The sequence below is a fragment of the Brachypodium distachyon genome, chromosome 2 (assembly GCF_000005505.3).
Source record: "Brachypodium distachyon strain Bd21 chromosome 2, Brachypodium_distachyon_v3.0, whole genome shotgun sequence".
Classification (NCBI taxonomy): domain Eukaryota; kingdom Viridiplantae; phylum Streptophyta; class Magnoliopsida; order Poales; family Poaceae; genus Brachypodium; species Brachypodium distachyon.
The window spans coordinates 33,354,376-33,373,645 of record NC_016132.3 but is presented as its reverse complement, the minus strand read 5'-3'; the positions used below and the strand labels follow the sequence as shown (position 1 = coordinate 33,373,645).

At 45.5% G+C, this 19,270-nt stretch overlaps 2 protein-coding genes and 1 pseudogene across 2 annotated transcripts; 2 read left to right on the top strand and 1 right to left on the bottom strand.

The window, feature by feature from the left end:
• Window positions 1-1,262: 1,262 nt before the first annotated feature.
• On the top strand, window positions 1,263-5,195 carry LOC100834002 (protein CHUP1, chloroplastic). The gene is made up of 4 exons (XM_003568740.4): window positions 1,263-2,246; window positions 2,363-2,433; window positions 2,998-3,777; window positions 3,991-5,195. Exons 1-4 carry the CDS (start codon window positions 2,054-2,056, stop codon window positions 4,807-4,809), a joined length of 1,863 nt encoding a protein of 620 aa, XP_003568788.1. The 5' UTR covers window positions 1,263-2,053; the 3' UTR covers window positions 4,810-5,195.
• A 1,683-nt stretch (window positions 5,196-6,878) lies between these two features.
• Window positions 6,879-11,652, bottom strand: LOC104583215 (annotated as a pseudogene).
• A 5,379-nt stretch (window positions 11,653-17,031) lies between these two features.
• Window positions 17,032-19,156, top strand: LOC100822427. Its single transcript, XM_014899706.2, has 3 exons — window positions 17,032-17,447; window positions 17,836-18,235; window positions 18,327-19,156. Exons 1-3 carry the CDS (start codon window positions 17,176-17,178, stop codon window positions 18,996-18,998), a joined length of 1,344 nt encoding a protein of 447 aa, XP_014755192.1. The 5' UTR covers window positions 17,032-17,175; the 3' UTR covers window positions 18,999-19,156.
• Window positions 19,157-19,270: the final 114 nt, after the last annotated feature.

Below are 19,270 nucleotides of genomic sequence, written 5' to 3'. Positions count from 1 at the left end.
CTTTCAGTCAATCGTGTTTTAGAGTTTAAATTTGCCACGTGGCTATTAGAAAAGTTCTCAAGCAAATTTCCAATGAATTTCCGGCGCCCAAATTTCCACCTCTAAAATTTTCCCAATCTTTCCAAATTGCTAACCTTAGGGTCCTCGCGCTTGTCAGACTTGAATCAAAGAGTCTAGACAGATGATTTTGCAAAAACAAAAAGAAATGTTGGCAAGTTTTTCATTTTCGTCTGATGAGCTCGTTGACGGGGAAACAAAGTTATAAGTAGGCATGGACCATAGTAAAAGTAAGGAAACTTTGAGAACCAAGCTAGCATGGGTTGTCAAGTCAGCAAGATATGCTGATGCCTTTTAGAGTTCGACTCCCAAAAAAATATGCTGGTGCTCACCAGAGTTCGACTCCCAAAGATCACGTTTTGGTGCCTCACATTGCAAAAATTAATATATGGATTTATAAAATGTCGGAATACAATCTCGCATAGAACGTTATTTAAAAAAGTTAAAGTAAGAAGTTTGCTGAAACACCATTTTATTTTCCTAATTGCCGTACCAGCCGCCACATGACAGAGTTGAGCTACAAAACACAATCGAGACTAAACGTGTTCCTTTATGTCAAGTTTAGTGTGACAAATGCACAGTTTGCTAGTTTATGAACTAAACTATTTTCCACCTACCAGGTTTATGGATTTTTGGTAGTACTATTTACTCAGCTAATAGCTAGTCGAGTTAGAAATAGTTATTTCTTGACCCCGTAACAATCAATGTGTTCTCACTGCTTTGGCACTTGCAGGAAGTTTCAAGTCTCGTTGAGCCGAGCGATTTTCAGCTATAACTTAGAGAACGTTATTTCTTGATTATTTTACCTATAACAGAACTATCTTCTTTTGACACATTACACCAGATTGAAGCCAATCCAATTTTAACCAGATTCAAAGTCTCATTCATTAACATCGGGCCTACATATCAAGCCGACGTGGTACTTTTTGATTGACGTGATTTTTAACCGTAACACCGTACATTCTAGTTGCATCACTCGCTGAAGCAACCAAAATGAAGAACGATCCGTGCTTGCCATCCTTAACCTGTCCGGACTGAACTGACCGGCTCAACTCGTGCCACCGGCTCGTGTTCCTCGTGTCAGCTTAAGCAACCGCTCCAATTATCATGATACGTCGAGTTTCCACGAGATCAGGAAAGATATATGTTTCCAACGGCCACCACGTTCCACGTTTGAGCCATCAATCAATTGAACTCCACCCTCCTCCTGCCAACGGTACATCCATCCGTGCCTGTCTTCCCAATTACTGCAGAGGCGTGTGAGATCGGTACAGGTCGAGACTTGCTACGCAACTGGCGACGGATTTTACGTGTTGGGATCTGTCAAATCAGCGAGAAAAGGATTGAAAGAGCCTGTAGCCGAATAAAGAAAGGCAAGAGCTGCGCAACACGAGTGTCTCACTGGGAACCTACAGATTCCGGCCGTTTGGAATTTGTCTTACCTTGGGAACAAGAACAAGCCAAAACAGAGAAGGAACAGGGGAGAGAGAGGGGGTGAGAGAGGGGCCGGAGGAAGCTAATTTTGTTTGCTTCTTCTTGCTCAGCTGTTTCGCTTAATTACTTGGCGGGTTTTGTTGGCCGTGAGCTAAAGCCGGATTGTACCACCCTAATTTTAGCTGTTCTTTGGCTGGATTGGGGATTACCGGAGAACGAGTCCCCGCCCGGTCTGTGGAACAATTTTGATTGTTCCGTTTGATTCCTCCCATGGAAATATAGTCAGCAAAGCTGCGCAGGGGCTGGAGCTCGTGTTTCTTGATGCGATTTCAGCAACTTTCAGCCCCTCCAAGAACAGATTCCTGAGCGCAATCTTTGGGGTCTAGAGCCCAACTTTTTGAAAACTTTAGTCACGGGGAAAATCGTACTCTGCTCGCTCCAAGATTGCATTTTTTTGCCACCTTCTTGCTCCAAGATTGGGTTCCCCTTGTCGCTGCCGTTTGAAAGCGGAAGGATCCAGATGTTCTTGGCAAGGTAGGTAAAACCGTAAAAGTAAAGGGAGATGCCCAAGGCAGGCGATGGTGGCAGCGGCGGCGGCGGTAGTGGTGGTGGCCGGAGGATCGGGGACGCCAAGGATTTGCCTCTTCTTTTGCTCAGGGTGGGCGCTGCCATCACGCTCTCCATCGCTGGGCTGTTCTTGTCGCGGCTGCGGTCTCAGCGCCGGTCCCGGGGTTTCCTGCTCCCTCCTCCTTCAGGTACCCAACCAACCATGGAAGATAGACAATACCTTGCTTGTTAAGAATGTGGGTCAGTTATGGCTTGTCCTGTGCAAGATGGATTTCGGTGATGGTTTTCCGATTTGTCTTTGCAGAGTCGGATGATACCCACGGCATGAAGGGTGGCGGCGGAGGGCTCAAGGAGGAGCTAAGGATCCTCAAGAATGTAAGAATCTGGTTGCGCATAATCCTAATTGATGATTTTTCATACTTGTGAAGTTGTAACCGCACTTAAGAAGGATGGGCTAATAGGTCAATGGAGAATTATTTTATAGGTTATGATTGAAACTCCATATTTTTTATTCTTAGAATTATTTGATTTATTTTTATTTGTGGTCCTTCAACCTTTTCTGAGGGATCTATAATTGTTGGTAAAGGTCCTAATAGACACTTGGCAAGTCAAAATATGGACTGGTGGGAAGAGGATAAACTGATGAAGTAGTGAGGGTTTCAGAGTTAGGCTACATATTTCTTTCTAACCCCCTTTCCCTTAAGTGTTAAGTTATCTAAATTGTCATTACAGATGCATCTTAAAATTGTAATGAAAGGATGACCTTCTGTTTCCTCTGAACACGTTACTGGTAGTTTGTCCAACACTATTTTCGTAACAAAACAGAACCTATTTTCAAATACGGAGTAGTTCTTTGTTTGTACTCGATGTTCAGTTATTTGGAAGCGACAGGTCCCATATTCACATGTCTACTTTTGTTTCTGTTCACTATTTGTGTAGGAGGACACCAAGGCAAAAATCATCAACGGAAACTCTGTCCACACAACGACTACCACTACAACGACGACCACCACTGCCTCGGTGGCACTGCCCCCAAAATGCAGAAACACTGCTGACGATGAAGGATTTCTCCTTCCAGAATTTAATGATATAGTTCTGGAAGAATTTGGCCGAGACATAGGCAATATTGCAACCTCACCTGCACTGAGAGTAAGGGAAGATGCATCAAATGAGCATGAAATTTACAAGCTCAGAGATTTGGTGAGATCTCTGCAAGAAAGGGAGAAGAACCTGGAGCTACAACTTTTGGAGTTTTATGGTTTGCAGGAGCAAGATGCTGCAGTTAGGGAGCTTGAGAACCAGCTGAAGATTAACAGTGTCGAGTCAAAGTTATACTCCTTGAAGATCGAATCTTTGCACTCTGAAAATCAGAGGCTGCAGACGCAGTTGTTGGAAAGCTCAAAGTTAACCTCCGAGCTTGAGGCGGCAAGATCAAAGTGCAAGCTGTTGAAAAAGAAGTTGAGACTGGATGCGGAACAAGCAAAGGAGAAAATCACTTCCCTTCAGAAAATGGTTGATTCTTTGCAGTGTAAGGAGACTATTGAGGTAGAAGCTGAGGCTGAGGCTGAGAAGAAATTAAAGAGGCTAGAGGAATTGGAAAATGAGGTAAGAGAGCTTAGAGCTGCAAATTCTAGGCTGCAGCAGGAGAACTCACATCTTACTAGGCGATTGGAGCTCACACGCCTACCTCCAGTACCCAAATCCCACAATAGCATTGAGGTGAATCTTTACTTTTTCTTGGACTGTACTGTTGCTAGAACTTAGTACGCAAATCTAAGTCATCAAATTGAGGAGTTCCAAAATAGGAAATGCTGTTCTTGATATTTGTTCTGCAAAACAGAAGAAAGCACATAATTCTATCACGAATTAATTGCTTCCATGTGTTCTAGTTTTGACCTTCACTGTGTTATTGATCATTTGTTGGCTTTCCAGGTAAAAGCATCTGAGGAAGCTGACCAATTAAGGCAATACAACGACAAATTGGAAAAGGAGGTTGAACAACTGCAGACTGACAGGTTTGCAGATGTTGAGGAGCTGGTATATCTGAAATGGATCAATGCTTGCCTGCGGCATGAGCTGAAGAACAAGGACTCTCCCGGGGCACAGACTACCGCACGGGATCTGAGCAAGACCTTAAGCCCCAAGTCTGAGCAGACGGCTAAGCAACTGATAATGGAGTATGCCAATGTTGGTGCGGACGAGAGAAGTTTAAGCTCTGTAGAATTTGGTTCGGAGTACGCTTCTTCAAGGGCATCATCAGGTGGTGAACCTGATGATGCATCACTCGACATGCCGTCGATGACAAAGCACACAAACCCAAAGAAGAAAGAGAAGAAAAAGTTTTTCTCTAAACTTCGGAAATTGGTACTTGGAAAAGAAAAGGAAAAGAACATCCCTACATTGGAGAGGAGAGTATCTATTTCGAGCTGTTCCTTTGATGACTTCACTGGAAGAGAATCACATGATAGCTATTCTTCGTTTATGACAGAACCAGCTATATCTACCAGCCAGCGACATGACGATCGCAGCTGCGCTAGGCATTCTTTTGGCAGCCAAAGATATAGCCATCCCAGCCCTGGGGTAAAGAAGAATACAGCTTGCGGATCCGAGAGATTCAGCGAACATGGTTCTCAATTCGATAGTGGTGAGGCCACAATACCAGAAGATGTCGAGATCAACAAATTCGCCGAGGCGCTGATTACATCAAGGACAGGTTCTATGTCATCGAGGAGGACATTATCTTTCAGTTAACTGCTAAACCAATAGCTTAGGGGTCATGTTCTGCTGACCCATCTGTCTGGATGTATATTTTGGCCAGATCCTGATGGGGAAGGTATAGGAGATGTTACTGGAATGAAGTGTCCAAGACTTTACCTTTTTTGGCGGGGAATATCCAAGACTTCACCGATTCTGTGTGAAATGTACATGTATAATAGGATAGTGCAATGACCTTTTAAGGAAAAAACCTTTTAATCTCAACCGTGGCCATCCATTTGGCTGTTCTGTGCTTCTTCACTGTTGTTCTTTGCAAACCTTTTTTTGTTGTCTAGGAAAAGGCTGCAGGTTAGTATCAAATATATACATGGTTGTTTGTTATGCTGTTGTGGGTAGATGATGCTGAACAACTCCTGCCATCATATTTCGGTTGTGTTACATTCTTCAGCTTTTCACCCTTGTTCTTGAGTAGAAATTGCACTTTGAACTAGGTCAGTGATCCCGGCTGCTTTTAGCCAACTGGCAAAACCTAGTGTGAAGTGCAATATCATATAGGCAATACTACATGTAGACATCCATGGCACAAATTGCAATTATTGTAGCAAAACCGGGTCCGAAGTGTAATTTACTCTGCCACAGAAGGCAGGATTTTATGACTTCAGAAGTCATTCGGTGTGTGAGTACTAAATCAGTTGTTTTAGTGTAAATATGTTGGGAGACCATTAATTCAAGTCCCACATTGTTTTGTAAAAAAAAGGTAGCACATCATTTTCGTCAAAAAAAGCTCAAATAAAAAAGAAAATTCTATCTAACTGCCTCTTATTTTTGCTTGAATGGCAGCAGGTACCCATTTAAGAACTCGAGTTTCCTGATTTAGGATGTATATCCTCCATTTACTTAACATCAAACCTCTTGACAATGAGGCCACACATGTCAGGCCTATGTGACCGCCAATCAGAGGCCATGTGGACACTCATCACAAAGTATTACAAAATAATTGTGATAATTCTCTTAAAAGTCTTAATAAAATCACACCTCACTTATTTAACTCTAAATTTAACAATACTCATGCCTAAATCTTTGTAAAGTTATAGCTAAATTATACAACAAAATTTCTGAAATCTGGATCTGAATTTCCGATGACTTTAAGGTACTTCTAGAAATTGAGTTTATTTTAAATTCCCATAGTCCTTTCCCTTCACTAAAATCCATATGATTATGTTCCACATTATACTGTCAAAATTCTGAATTAAAATATTCATTCTATTAGGTTTAAGTAAAAATAGTTTACAAACTGACTTTAACTTCATTTCTAGTTCTTATTCCTCCATAAGTATCTGACAAACTATTCTATATTAAGAATATTGTAAGCATTCATAGAAATGATTTGATAAGCCTTCCAGTGAAACTAAATGTGTTACTCCCTCCGATCCATATTAATTGTCAAAATATTACATGTATCTAGACGTTTTTGAACATAGATACATTCATATTTGAACAAATTTGAGACAAGTAATATGGATCGGAGGGAGTACCTATTCTTTTTAAGCACCCTAAACAAAATTTAAATTAAACATATAACTCTATTTATATAAAGTAGAGATTATACAATATAGCTTGGAGTTTAATTTTACATGTTTGTACAAACAAGTATCACCCAATTTAGAATTAGAGTGGGTGAGATATGATTTTCTTCCAAGTATTTAACACGGTTTCAGAAAAAAAATGTGTTTTGTGATATGGCATTCATGTGTGCGGTCAAACGCTATATGTGGTATTTTTTTTTTCCGAAAAAGAGGACATCCCTCGGCCTCTGCATCAATCGATGCACACAGCCATAAATTATTAAAAGTATTCAAATTACATGTCTCCGAGTTACAAAAGATAAAGAACAGAGAGTGAAAGGAAAATATCAAAATCCTTCCAACCTAAGACCTGCGCGCCATCCAAACCGGCTGAATAACTCCCGTGCTACCGTCTCCAAACAGTTGCACCCAGATTCCATACATCCCTGAGCCTCCGTCCGAAGACACGTACGGAGCTAATGGGACGTCCGAAGAACAACATGCAAGAAATTAGCCACTTTCTTGTTATGAAAAACCAAATCATTTCTGCAATTCCATATAGACCAACAAATCGCACAAGTCCCTACAAAGATGAGCGAAACAAATTTTTTCTCAACACCCTGAAGCCACCGCGCAAACATATTAGCAACACATGATGGAGGTGGTAAATTAAATGTCACAAAGACGGTTCGCCAGACCAAACACGCCATCGGACACTGAAAAAATAGATGTTGAATGGTCTCATCTTGATCACAATAAACGCATTTCTTGTTACCATCCCAATTTCTTTTGGCCAAATTATCCTTAGTAAGCACCACCCCACGACATAAATACCAAGCAAAAAATTTAATTTTAAGAGGACCTTTAAGCTTCCAAATACCTTTATGTCGGAATTGGCAATCATTATTAATAAGCGATTTGTACAGGGACTTCACCGAATACGACCCAGAAGAGTTCATATTCCAGGTAAAGGAGTCAGCCTGATTCACAAGATTCACTGCTCAAGTTTGTGAAACAACTCTAACCATGCCACCAAACGATTTCCAACAATTGCTCTACGAAACGCAATATTAGGAGGATCCGCCCCCAACACATCGGCAACCGAAGCCTTACGATTAAGTGCAATCCTATAGAGGGATGGAAACTGCTGTCTGAGAGGAGAGGCACCAATCCATGTGTCTTCCCAAAAACAAACATTGGCCCCACAATTCACCGAAAAGGAGATATGAGGGAAGAAAAACTGTCGTACCCGCAACAATCCCTTCCAAAAAGGCGAATCTAAAGCCCTCATACGAACTTGGGACAAAGAGCTTGCGTAGAGATATTTATTTCTCAATAAATCCACCCACAGCCCCTCACCCTTGAGAAGTTTATAGAGCAATTTGCTCAGCAAACAAATATTTTTAAGCTCGAAATTCTCAATCCCCAAACCTCCTTGATCACGAGGCTGGCATAAGATATCCCACTTAGCCAATCTATATTTTCTTTTTTGTTCATCACATTGCCAAAAGAATCTCGAACGATAAAAATCCAATCTTTTAGCTACCCCTTTTGGAATTTCAAAGAACGACATCATAAACATGGGCAAACTAGTTAATACCGAATTAATAAGCGTAAGACGGCCACCACTAGACAAAAGCTCCCCTTTCCAACAGCTCAATTTCTTCTCAAAACGGTCCTCGACCACTTTCCATTCTTTATTCAGCAACGTACGATAATGAATCGAATCCCTAGATAATGAAAAGGGAACGATCCCACCCCACACCCAAACAATTGAGTATACTGGGCCTCACACTCCTTCGCTTGCCCAAAGCAAAATATTTCACTTTTATGAAAATTAATCTTAAGCCCCGAAAGCTGCTCAAAAACACATAAGAGCATCTTTAAATACTTAGCTTGTTGGAGATCATGCTCAAGAAAGATCACCGTATCATCTGCATATTGGAGAATCGAGACACCTCCATCAACGAGATGCGGAATTACCCCATTTAAACGACCAATTTCCTTAGCCTGCTCCACCATCACCGCCAACATATCAGCCACAATGTTAAAAAGCACTGGAGACAACGGATCACCCTGCCTAACACCCTTCATAGTCTGAAAATAACGCCCAATCTTGTCATTCACTTTGACACCGACACTACCACCTTTCACAAAATTATCGATCCAAGCACACCACAGCTCATCAAAACCTTTCATTCTGAGAGTCTGTTGAAGAAAAGACCATCTAACCTTATCGTATGCCTTTTCAAAATCAATTTTTAAAATCAACCCATTTAATTTTCTGGTATGCATCTCATGAACCGTTTCATGTAAAACGACCACACCCTCTAAGATATGCCGCTTAGACATGAAGGCGGACTGCGTAGGCATAATCACCGAACTAGCCACCGCATTGATTCTGTTAGTACATACTTTCGTGAAAATTTTATAGCAAACATTCAACAAACAGATAGGTCTATATTGCTGAATCTGAGAAGCATCCTCTTTCTTAGGCAACAAAGTAATTATCCCAAAATTTAACTGAAAAATTGGGAGAGATCCAGCATGAAAGTCAACAAAAAGAGCCATCAAATCCTCCTTAATCACAGCCCAAAACTTTTGATAAAACTCAGCCGGGAGACCATCAGGACCTAGAGCCTTATTGGGCTTCATCTGAAAGACCGCCTCACGCACCTCATCCTCTGTAAACGGTGCAGTGAGAAGGGTATTCTCCTCCGGGCTAACACGCTCAAGATCAGCAAACATTGATTCATCCATAGAGACTGTACTAGCCTCCGATGGACCAAACAATTGCTTATAATAATTGGTGATATACAGACTCAGCTGTTCATCACCAACAATCGTACCTTTCGTCTGCTCAAGCTGAAAAATTCGCTTCTTACGATCCTTCCCATTAGCAACCAAGTGAAAGTAACGCGTGTTGTTATCGCCATTGCGGACACTATTAACCTTCGCCAGCTGCAATCACTTAGTTTCCTCATCACGGTATAAAGCAGCCAACTGATCGTCAGTGAAGCGCTTAACCGCCCAATCATCATAGGATAGGGGACCAAGCTCAGTCCGAATGTCTAATTCCTCAACCAAACACAAAAGGCGATCCCTCTCAAGTTTAAACACACCGCTAAATTTTTTCGCCCAACCCCGTAAAAATTGTCTGATATGGCGAATACGGTTTTGCCAGCGTTCAATAGCGGACCACCCCCGAGTAACCTTCTTCCACTCAGCTTCAATAATCTCAAAAAAACCTTCTTTTGATAACCAAGATAGTTCGAAACTAAAACTGGCCTGATTACCAGGATGGGCGGCATCCCCGGAATCTAACAACAAGGGGCAACGATCAGAAAGAGACCGCTGCAAAGCATGCAAGGAGACAAGCGGAAATTTTGCCTCCCACTCCGTACTCATTAAAACCCGGTCCAATTTCTCATAAGTCGGGGTGGGAAGATTATTAGCCCAAGTATATTGCCTACTAGAAAGTTCAATTTCACGGAGGTCCAAACTTTCAATGATCGCATTGAAAAGAAAGGGCCAACGTTCCTGGAAGGCAGCAGAGCTCTTCTCTTCTTGCCTACGGATGATATTAAAATCACCCCCCACCAACAAAGGAAGAGTTTCAGTAGAACAAAACTGGACCAGTTCAGTTAAAAAATTAGCTTTAAACTGAGGTTGAGCAGCCCCATAGACCACAACCAACACCCATCTAAAACCGTCGGACTTCAATTTGAGGCTAAACTTTACACAGAAGTCGCCCGCATCGATTGACAACACTTCCAGCAAATTCGCATTTGTTCCCAAAAACATACCTCCAGAACGACCCTTCGGTGGGAGACAGTGCCAAATAAAATCTAATCCACCACCGATGTGATTAAGAAAGCCAGCCGAGAAATGCGATCGCCCCGTCTCCATAAGGACAATAAAATCAAGATTATGCTCACGAGCAGTACCTGCCAGAAAACCGTGCTTAGCCAAGTCATGAAGACCTCTGCTGTTCCAGAAAATTCCTTTCATCGAGTAACAACTTGTTTTTTATTTTTTAAAGCACGACCATGTGGACGCCCCACCTTGGTCTGCTTTTTTCCAAGAGCAATACCACGAGAGTGAGAAGGAAGAGACTCACATAGGACCTCTTCGTCCTCCTCATCAGACAAATCCCGACATAAATGTTCTGCCGATTCTAACAAAAGACAATTAGATGTGTCTGGAAACTTCTCGATTTTCTTGCCACGCAGAACATGTAAATTAGAAGCCAATTTATCAATTTCATTATTTTTAATCTTATGAATAGTCCTAGTAATTTCTTTAGCACCCCTACCCAAAGAAACACCCAAACTAGACATATCGGAAGCAAAATCATCATCTGAAATAGAAAGAATAGAATTTTCAAGATCAACCTCCATACCTGTTTCAGTTTCGAGATTCCGGATTTTAACAAGTCGCATTGCTTTGTTGATCATCGCGTCATCGGAGTCAGCTTGGGCAGCAAGACGCGCACTGAAACGCGAAGGCGGCGGGTACTCACGACGCCTCCCACGTGCTCCAACAGCAGGCACATCGCCCCTCTGAGCCGCACCCAACTCCTCGTCGTCGCCACCCCCACCACGACGACCAACAACCGAGGCCAGTAGTGGGGGAAACTCCACCGGCGAGTTGAGCTTCAAGCCCGTAGATGCCGATGGCGAAGAAGGCAGCAACATGGACGACGGAGAAGGCGAGCGACGAATCGGCGACACGGACTGTGGAGACACCACCTCTCCCTCGGCCGGCTGAACCTGCACATCAGAAACACCAAAAGCCATCTCCGGCGTACAAGAGGCACCACCATCGCTGCCGGCAAACAAGGGGTAGCCGCGGCCAGTGGTGCCGCCTGCACCACCAAAGCAGCCAGCGGACTAGCAGCAGCTGACGGTGGTGCCTCCTGCACCACCAGAGCTGCCGGCGAGTAGCAAGGACCAGCAGCCGGTGGTGCCTCTTGCACCACCAACGCTGCTGGCGGGGTAGCCACGGCCGGTGGTGCCTCCTGCACCACCAAGGCTGCCGGCGGACAGGGGACAGCAGCATCGGACAGTGGTGCCTCCTGCACCACCAGAGCTGTCGGCGAGCAGCAAAGAACATCAGCTGGTGGTGCCTCCTGCACCACCAGAGATGCCGGCGAGCGGCAAGGAGCAACATTCGTCGGTGGTGCCTCCTGCACCACCTCAGCCACCCCATGCACAACGGGCGACGTGGAAATGGATGCCACCTGCACCGTCCCGTCCGCCACCAAACCCACAGAGGACGCCGGCGGTGAAACCACCTGCAGCTCGGACGACATGCCCCCCACACTAGCCGACACAGCTGAAAGGGCATTTCGATCCCTAAGTGTTTTGGTGTTAATGACAACATGACTCGTGGACTAACCGTGTGCTCGAGTGTTTCAGATTTTGAGATCATATGGCACAAGACGGTTCGTTGCCCTCAAAAAGGAAAAAAGCATAGCGGTGTTTAGCGGCTTTTTATTTATATTGAGTCATAGGAACTCCGTACTATTAAGAGAGAGTCCACATGGGAAGGTAATGGGTGAATCGACTTCACGTACACAAACTACCATATTTGCAGCCACATAAAGCCTACCCGTGCGAGAGAGAGCCACCCAAAGTCTAACTGCGTTGCCAGGTCTGTTCCAGTCCCGGAACTTCAGGCCTCCCTCCGGTAGGGCAGAACTTCCAACCAACGTCCGGCCTACCTCCGTGATGCTAGTGGAATTCATTTGTGTTTGGCGGAGTTTGGACCGGAACAAGGGCGGAAGTTCCGGGATAAGTTCCGGGATATGACCGGAACTTCCTCCCTTGGCAGACTTAGTGCATAACGGTTAGATTTCGGGACCCCAATAAACAGTCACCCCCTACCTTGGGATGAACTTATCCGAAGCCCAACTCTCTCCACACCATTTCTAAATCTTTAAAGTGCTATATCTCCCTCCATAGAGCTCCTCCCTTGTTGATTCTTTGAGATTGGAGGAGGAGATCTAGATCTAGGGTTTCACCAAAGCAAAAAGTTGATTCTCCTTGTTTCCTTTGTGGATTTTGTTACTCTTGGGATTTTGGGATCCCTAACCGGAAGGTGTCTCCTCAAAGCCACTAATCTTGTGAGGTGGTGCTTGTGGATTCGGGAAGGAGCCTCCAATTAAGTTGTGGAGACGTGCCCTTCTCCTCGGATTGGGAGCTTCCAATTAAGTTGTGGAGAGAGCCCCGGTCAAGTTTGTAAGGGTTGGCATTCGCCCTCAAGGAAGCCACTTAGTGGAACTCACCTCACCTTTGTGGTGTTGTGAGAGCTCATCCCACCTTTGTAGTGTGGTGAGTTGGAGAATAGAGTGAGCCTTTGTGGCGCCTCTACCTTTGTGGTAGAGCACTTCTCGAAACGGAGACGTACACCGACCCCAATAGGTGGAACTCCGGTGAAATCTTCGTCTCCCCGTGTGGTATCATTCTTGCCCCTTTACTTACTCGCAAAGCTTAATTATTTATCATGTGCTTCGGATATCAAGCAAGTTTCAATTGATTATCTATTGCTTGTGCTCGTGCTTCGGCTATTGCATCATACTAGGGATGTTCATCATTTAGACGTTTTAGTGAACCCATGTAATGATGCTTGTATCCCATAAAAGTGAAAAGAAAAAGTAAAACTTGTTAGTCACCTATTCACCTCCAGTCGACCATACCGATCTTTCAACAGCAGCGGGCTCCGGGATCATCTTAAAAGGAGAAAGAAAGCCCACTCCATAAGTGCAACCCGTCCGAAAAATCAAACCACGCATAACCGGCGGAGCGGACGATGAACCACCGAAGCTCCCATCCGGCAACTCCCAAGGCAGCTTGGAGCGCTTACCAGTTCGTCTCTCCTCCTCCCTCTTTTTATTATCAAGATCTTTCATATCATTCAAAATCTCATCATCCATATCATCATTATTATCCGGATCGTTCTTATCCTTGTTAACATCATTACCATCATCATCATCATCATTCATAGCCTCAACCTCTGAAGGTTCCACCAGAAAAGTAAGTCTATAACCACGACCCACATGACGAAGATCAGTACCCGACGGAATGGCTGATATATTGGTAACACTGACATGCACACGCGCCACTCCATGTCGGCGGGAGAACGACATATCAACATCAAGAGTAGTACCCAACAAAGTACCCAGCTCCCATATCGCCCTGTAATTAAAAAGATCATGTGGAATATTACCAATATGAACCCATGTATCTTGAAACTCAAAAGCCGCAGTCGAAGAAGAAGTCCATTCATCAACCCTGAACCTCAACTCTGAATTGGGAACCTGGATCACCCCAACCCTGACAAGCCGCTGCAACTCACCACGCGTAGGGAACAACACTACGAAGTCAGACATCCCCTGCGCGGTGACCTCCCACTGAAAGTTAGACACCAGAATGAGCCTTTGCATCTCCGCAACAACCCGTTCCTGTGACATAGAACCACCTTCAACTTGAATCAGCCCCTTTCTATTGCTTTCAACCTTAGGAACTACCACCGCCTCCTCTGGAAGTTCAAAGTAAAACAAGTCATCCGCCATAGTACCACAGGAGCGCACGGAGAGTTTAGGCAGACGAAGAAGCTCACACTCAGCTGAGACATGATCTGCCTTCTCACAAAGATCACAAAGAACTGCTATGCACATCGAAGAATAGTGCCCCTTCTGCTCGCAACGAAAACAACGCACTTTAGCCAAAGGATTAGTCACCGGAACCTCGTTACCCACAGCAACCACGCCCTATCCTGCCGTGGCAGAAGGCCGTCTTGCCGCTGCAACACCCACGGCAGACACCTGAGCAGCACCAAGCCCCACAAACGCTTGCCCCACCGCGGCAGCACCTGCACCTTTCCCTGCCACACCAGCCGCCGCCATTTTCTGTCCTGCCGCGGCAGCCATCTGCCCTGCCGCGGCAGACACACCAGCCGCAGCCGCCCCCTGTCCTGCCGCGGCAGCCACCTGCCCTGCCGCGGTAGCCACACCTGCCGCTGCCCCTCCCTGCACAGAAGCAATCTCGGACGCCAAGGAGGACCCCATCTCCGCCCCCATCATCTCGCCACCACCTTGCTGCCCAACGCCACCCTGCTGTTCGTTGTTGCCCCGAAAACCACGGCCCCAATGTCGACCACCTCCACGTCCTTGGTAGGGGAACCGGCCATGAGACTGAGCAAAGCGATAGTTCCGACCACCACCATAGCCATTACCATATCCACCACCGCCATAACCATTGCCATAGCCGCCTCCATAAACCCGGACCAAAACCACCGTAGTTATTACCATAGCCGCCTCCGTAGCCACCACGGAAGCCACCGCCATTGCCCTCGTGATAGCCAGCGTTGCCACCTCCAAAAACCGCCGAACCTCCCTGTGCACGGGCGCCCGCAGCAGTAGCCCCACCAGACGACGCACCTCCTGCCGTACGAGCAACTCCAGGCATAACAACAACAGGAGCCATTGCGGACGCAGCCAGAACCGCAGCAACAGGAGCAGCACCAGAAAGCGTGCCGCCCGCTGCATGACCTCCACCGCTCGCCACCAGGCTGCCACCGCTCGCCGCCCCACCACCACTCGATGCCATACCGCCGCCACTTGCCGCCTGGCCACCAACAATCGCAGCGCCGCCAGACGCAGAACCTATCGATACCCGATCAGAAACAACCGGGTCTATCTGCCCTAGCCACCTCGCCGCTGGATAAACACGCACCCCACGTTGGGCCCGAGATGCAAACTAGGCCTGACGGCCACGCGGCAACATGGGCTTCGGAGGCCCAGCAAATTGAACCGGCAACGGCACTGGCGCTGATCGCACAGACGACGGCGAAGCACTGTCGCCGACGATCGTCGATCCGCCGTTCAGATCCTCCACCGCCATCTTCCGAGGCCCCTTCGAGCGCTTCTTTGACACCACCGTCCACCCCACGTCAGCGAGGGTGACCGGCGGCGAAATCCGAGGCCGCGGCAGAGGCCCTCGCCACGGCCGCCAGCCCTCCAGCGCGACCTGTCGACGGCGAGGGAAAACCCCCTTCCGCATCTGAAATGCAAGATCCATGGCAGTTCTCGGCGAGTACCCCGCGTCCATGGCATCGAAAGCCATCTCCTCCGGCGAGCCAGCCCTAGCCGACCTCTTCACGCCCCCATCCGCCGGTGGAAACGCAACATCCACCTTCTCGTCAGAGAGCTCACCGGAGAGAACCCAGAAACGCCCCTGGGGCGCGTGGATCGCCCCTCCGGGATCCTCGGAGGTAGCCGTTGCCATCCTCCCAGGTTCCTAATCAATCTTGGGGCCTATCTCCCATTAACTCCATGAATCTATATGTGGTATTAACTTCTTAAATTGGTTAGCTTGATGATTTGTTTTCTTAGACAAAGTTTTAGTCATCATTTGAGCTCAAATAGAGGGTGGAAGTAAAATTTACTCTAGAAATGACAAAGATAGTAAAAAAAATGAGAGGAGAACTTCCTCAAATGCAAGAACAATTTCGTTAGCCATATAAATGATATGCACATAATAGTATCTATGCCATAGGACTTGAGGGAGAACAAGTTATCGTTGATAGTTCAAGATGCATCTTAACTTAGACTTACAGCTACCATAATCCCGTCAATCCCACTTAAGCATCCACAGCAAAACAATCATGTGCTGATTAATAATCTTTCTTTGTTTGTAATATGGATATTTTTGTTTCAAAAGACTAATGATTGCATCACCTGGTGCCTCGCAATAGAAATTTCAATCTTCTTTAGACCTAGCCATGGGTGTTAGTTTGAGCCCTTGAATAGTCTCAAAAGGCTAATATGGATATTTTTGTTTCAAAAGACTAACCGCCACTCTTGAATAGTTTCAAGGATGTTTGATGGCATTTTCTTTCTGTAGTCAGTGCTTTTATTTGCATATTCTTGTACTTTGTTTGTAATATTCTTGCACTTCCCTTAATCCCTTGTAGAAAATCATATTTGTCTACAAGAAAGCAGGAAGTGTTTCTCCTTTCTAAAAGTCAAAACTGTTTTTCAAAGATTTTGGCTAGAACTAAATTTGCATGTACAACATGTTTTTTTTTTGAGATGGTACAACATGGAGATGTGGAGGAGGATTGTCTTCAATACAACATGCTCACCATTGTCCGTAATTGTTAAGTAATGACTTTGGCAGAGGGTAAAGATCACATATGTCTAATAAGTATACTAGTTGACTGCTGAGAATCTAACAATTTTCTATCCAGATTAAACATGCAACATGCCCAAAGATTTCTTCTTGATGTTGGTAACAAGGTCTATAGTAATTATTTTACAAATAAGCTCCTAGAAATCCTATAGCATTGTCATATTTCTTTTTTTTTATGTTAAGGTAGCCAACCACAAATCCAAAAAATACACAACCTTCTGCTTAAGGTTTATACTACAATGCAGTGAGTATTAAAGAAAGAAATGGTCGTTAGTCCCTCAAAAAAAGAAAAGAAAAGAAATGGTTGTTAGTATCAGCAGTACTAACCATCATAGCAGATGGTAATTTTGTCAAAATAGAGACAGAATGATGCTCTAACCGTTAACATCTCCAACCCATATCCACTCGTAAGCAGCTTTGGTAAAATAACATGGTCCAGCAGGGCCCTTAAACAGCCCCTAAAAATGGCTCTCTGTTTTTAGGCACCTAGCCCCTTTCCATGCCGGTACGATAGGGAGCCCCTATCCTTCCACCGCGCACTCCGCACTTGTCTCCCGCACTTCTCCCTTTCCCGCGCAAGCCGCCACCACAGCCCGTCCTGCGCTTCTCCCTTTCCCGCGCTCCCGCCGCAGCCGCCACCGATGTCTCATCTCCCGCCGACCACCGACGCCTCTGGTCGCGATGGACTGCCACCCTTGCTCCCTGGTGGTCCTCTGCCGCAGATGAAGGCCAAGGCGAGGCCGAGGCCGTGGGGCGGCTCTGCTGCCGGCGCCACCGCGAAGAAGGGCCGAGTCAACCCGGCTTCGGCTTTCCTCTCAGTCCCATCTGCCGCCACCGCTGCTGAGATGCCTCCGCCGCCGAGCCGGACGAGCCGCCCCGCTACACCACCACCGGTTGCAGCAGAGGGTACGAGGTTCGGTTCCATGCCTTCTATTTTTTGTTTTGCAATTGGTGATGAGAAGATGATGTATGCATTCGGGTGATAAGTGGATGTATGCAATTCTTTATCATTTCGTTTTGCGATTTGTGATGAGAAGCGGATGTATGCAATTTGAATGAGAAGTGGATGTTTTGCAATTTGTGATGAGATGTGATTGTACGCAATTGGATGATTGGGTGGATTTTTATTATTTAGAGACTGTGTGGAAGCGACATTTCGACGTAGAGAAAATTCTGTGGAAGGTACATGCTAATTGTGGATGATACAAGTGAAATTGCCATATCATGTCTAATTTTGTAACTGCCATGCCAATTTGGTCATGTCATATCTAATTTTACAATTGTCATTTGGTTTATTGCAGTGTGGTGGTCGCTACCCCTGTTGGTGGTGTATCATTTGTGCAGGCGATGGATGATGAGACGGATGCAGAGAAAATTTCATTCTCTCTTCCTAATGATGATCTTGCTAGCAAAGGAGTTGGGAAGAGGTCTTGCAATTATTCTAATCAAGAGGACACTCAACTTTGCAAGTCATGGGCGAGCATTACCATGGATCCTATTGTTGGTAATGAGCAGCCGGAGAGGGCATATTGGAAGAGGATTGCTAAGCATTACCACAAAAACCGTGATTTTAACTCTCACAGAAATGCAAACTCCTTGGAGCATCGTTGGAGCACCCTACAGAAGCACTGCATGAAGTTTCAAGCATGCTATGATCAAGTTGAGCGTAGGCATCCAAGTGGCATACCATACAAGGAGCATGTAAATTCACTTCCACATTGATCAATTGTACACATAATTTTGCACTTGTCTTTGTGATCTAACATAATCTAGTCATTCATCTTTGATGCAGCTTATTGAAAGCCAAGAGCTATATGCTTCCACCAACCACAACAGAGCATTTCAGTATGTCCATTGTTGGCTCCAAGTTAGGAACAACCAGAAGTTTCAAGCACTTAATTTCAATGCCAAGAAGAGCAAGTCATCTAGTCCATTTGAAGGAACTGGTGAAGAGGAGGGAGAGGCCAGAAGCAAGAGTCCAATTACTGAATCAACACAGAAAAGACCACCAGGAAGGAAGCAAGCAAAGGACAAGGAAAATAATGAAGGTGAATATAGACCTTACGAGGAGGCACTCAAAGGTTTGCTGGAGATCAAGGAGATTGAAGGGAAGCTTAAGGAGGAGAGGTGGAGGCAGACCAAGAGCATGAAAGAGCGCAAGATCTCCATTGAGGAGCGCAAGTTGATGTGGGAGCAAGAAAAAAAGGTCATGTTCTGTGATGTCAACACATTGGAGGGGAATGTGAAGACGTATGTGTTGGCAATGAGGGCCAAGATAGCAAATGCAAAGGTGGCCGAGCTCAAGAGAAACTTTGGAGGTGCGAGTTCAAGCTTTGGAGGTGACTTGAGTTGTGATGGTTTTACCTGTGGAGGTGTGTTTGGTGGTACTAGCGGCTTTGGAAGTGAATTTGGTGGCAGTGGGAGCTACGGTGGTGGAGATGGCAATGGTGCCGACTTGAGCTAGAATTAATCCACACGGTGATAGTTTTGTGGTGCTTCTCATTGCACATGTGCCATGACATCTTGCATAATATTGCTTTGATGCGTTGCATGAACTATTTTGTGAGATGTTGCATGACATTCGATACTAGTACGTGCCAATGTTGGAAAATTTTGAGCTTAGGACTAATCCACCAGCAGGACAACACGGGGCCGAAAAAGAACAAGGCTGGCAGCTTACTTGATCCATCAGCATGGTGCTAATTCGTGACTATCATCACGAGGAACATGAAACTT

What these genes read in the sequence shown, in the direction of transcription:
- LOC100822427 (XM_014899706.2), top strand. Translation starts at nt 17,176, where the DNA reads ATGTCTCATCTCCCGCCGACCACCGACGCCTCTGGTCGCGATGGACTG. An exon ending in GTTGCAGCAGAGGGTACGAG is followed by an intron (nt 17,448 to 17,835) that starts GTTCGGTTCCAT and finishes GGTTTATTGCAG; the next exon opens with TGTGGTGGTCGCTACCCCTG. An exon ending in GCATACCATACAAGGAGCAT is followed by an intron (nt 18,236 to 18,326) that starts GTAAATTCACTT and finishes TCTTTGATGCAG; the next exon opens with CTTATTGAAAGCCAAGAGCT.
- LOC100834002 (XM_003568740.4), top strand. Translation starts at nt 2,054, where the DNA reads ATGCCCAAGGCAGGCGATGGTGGCAGCGGCGGCGGCGGTAGTGGTGGT. An exon ending in CCTGCTCCCTCCTCCTTCAG is followed by an intron (nt 2,247 to 2,362) that starts GTACCCAACCAA and finishes TTGTCTTTGCAG; the next exon opens with AGTCGGATGATACCCACGGC. An exon ending in AATCCCACAATAGCATTGAG is followed by an intron (nt 3,778 to 3,990) that starts GTGAATCTTTAC and finishes TTGGCTTTCCAG; the next exon opens with GTAAAAGCATCTGAGGAAGC.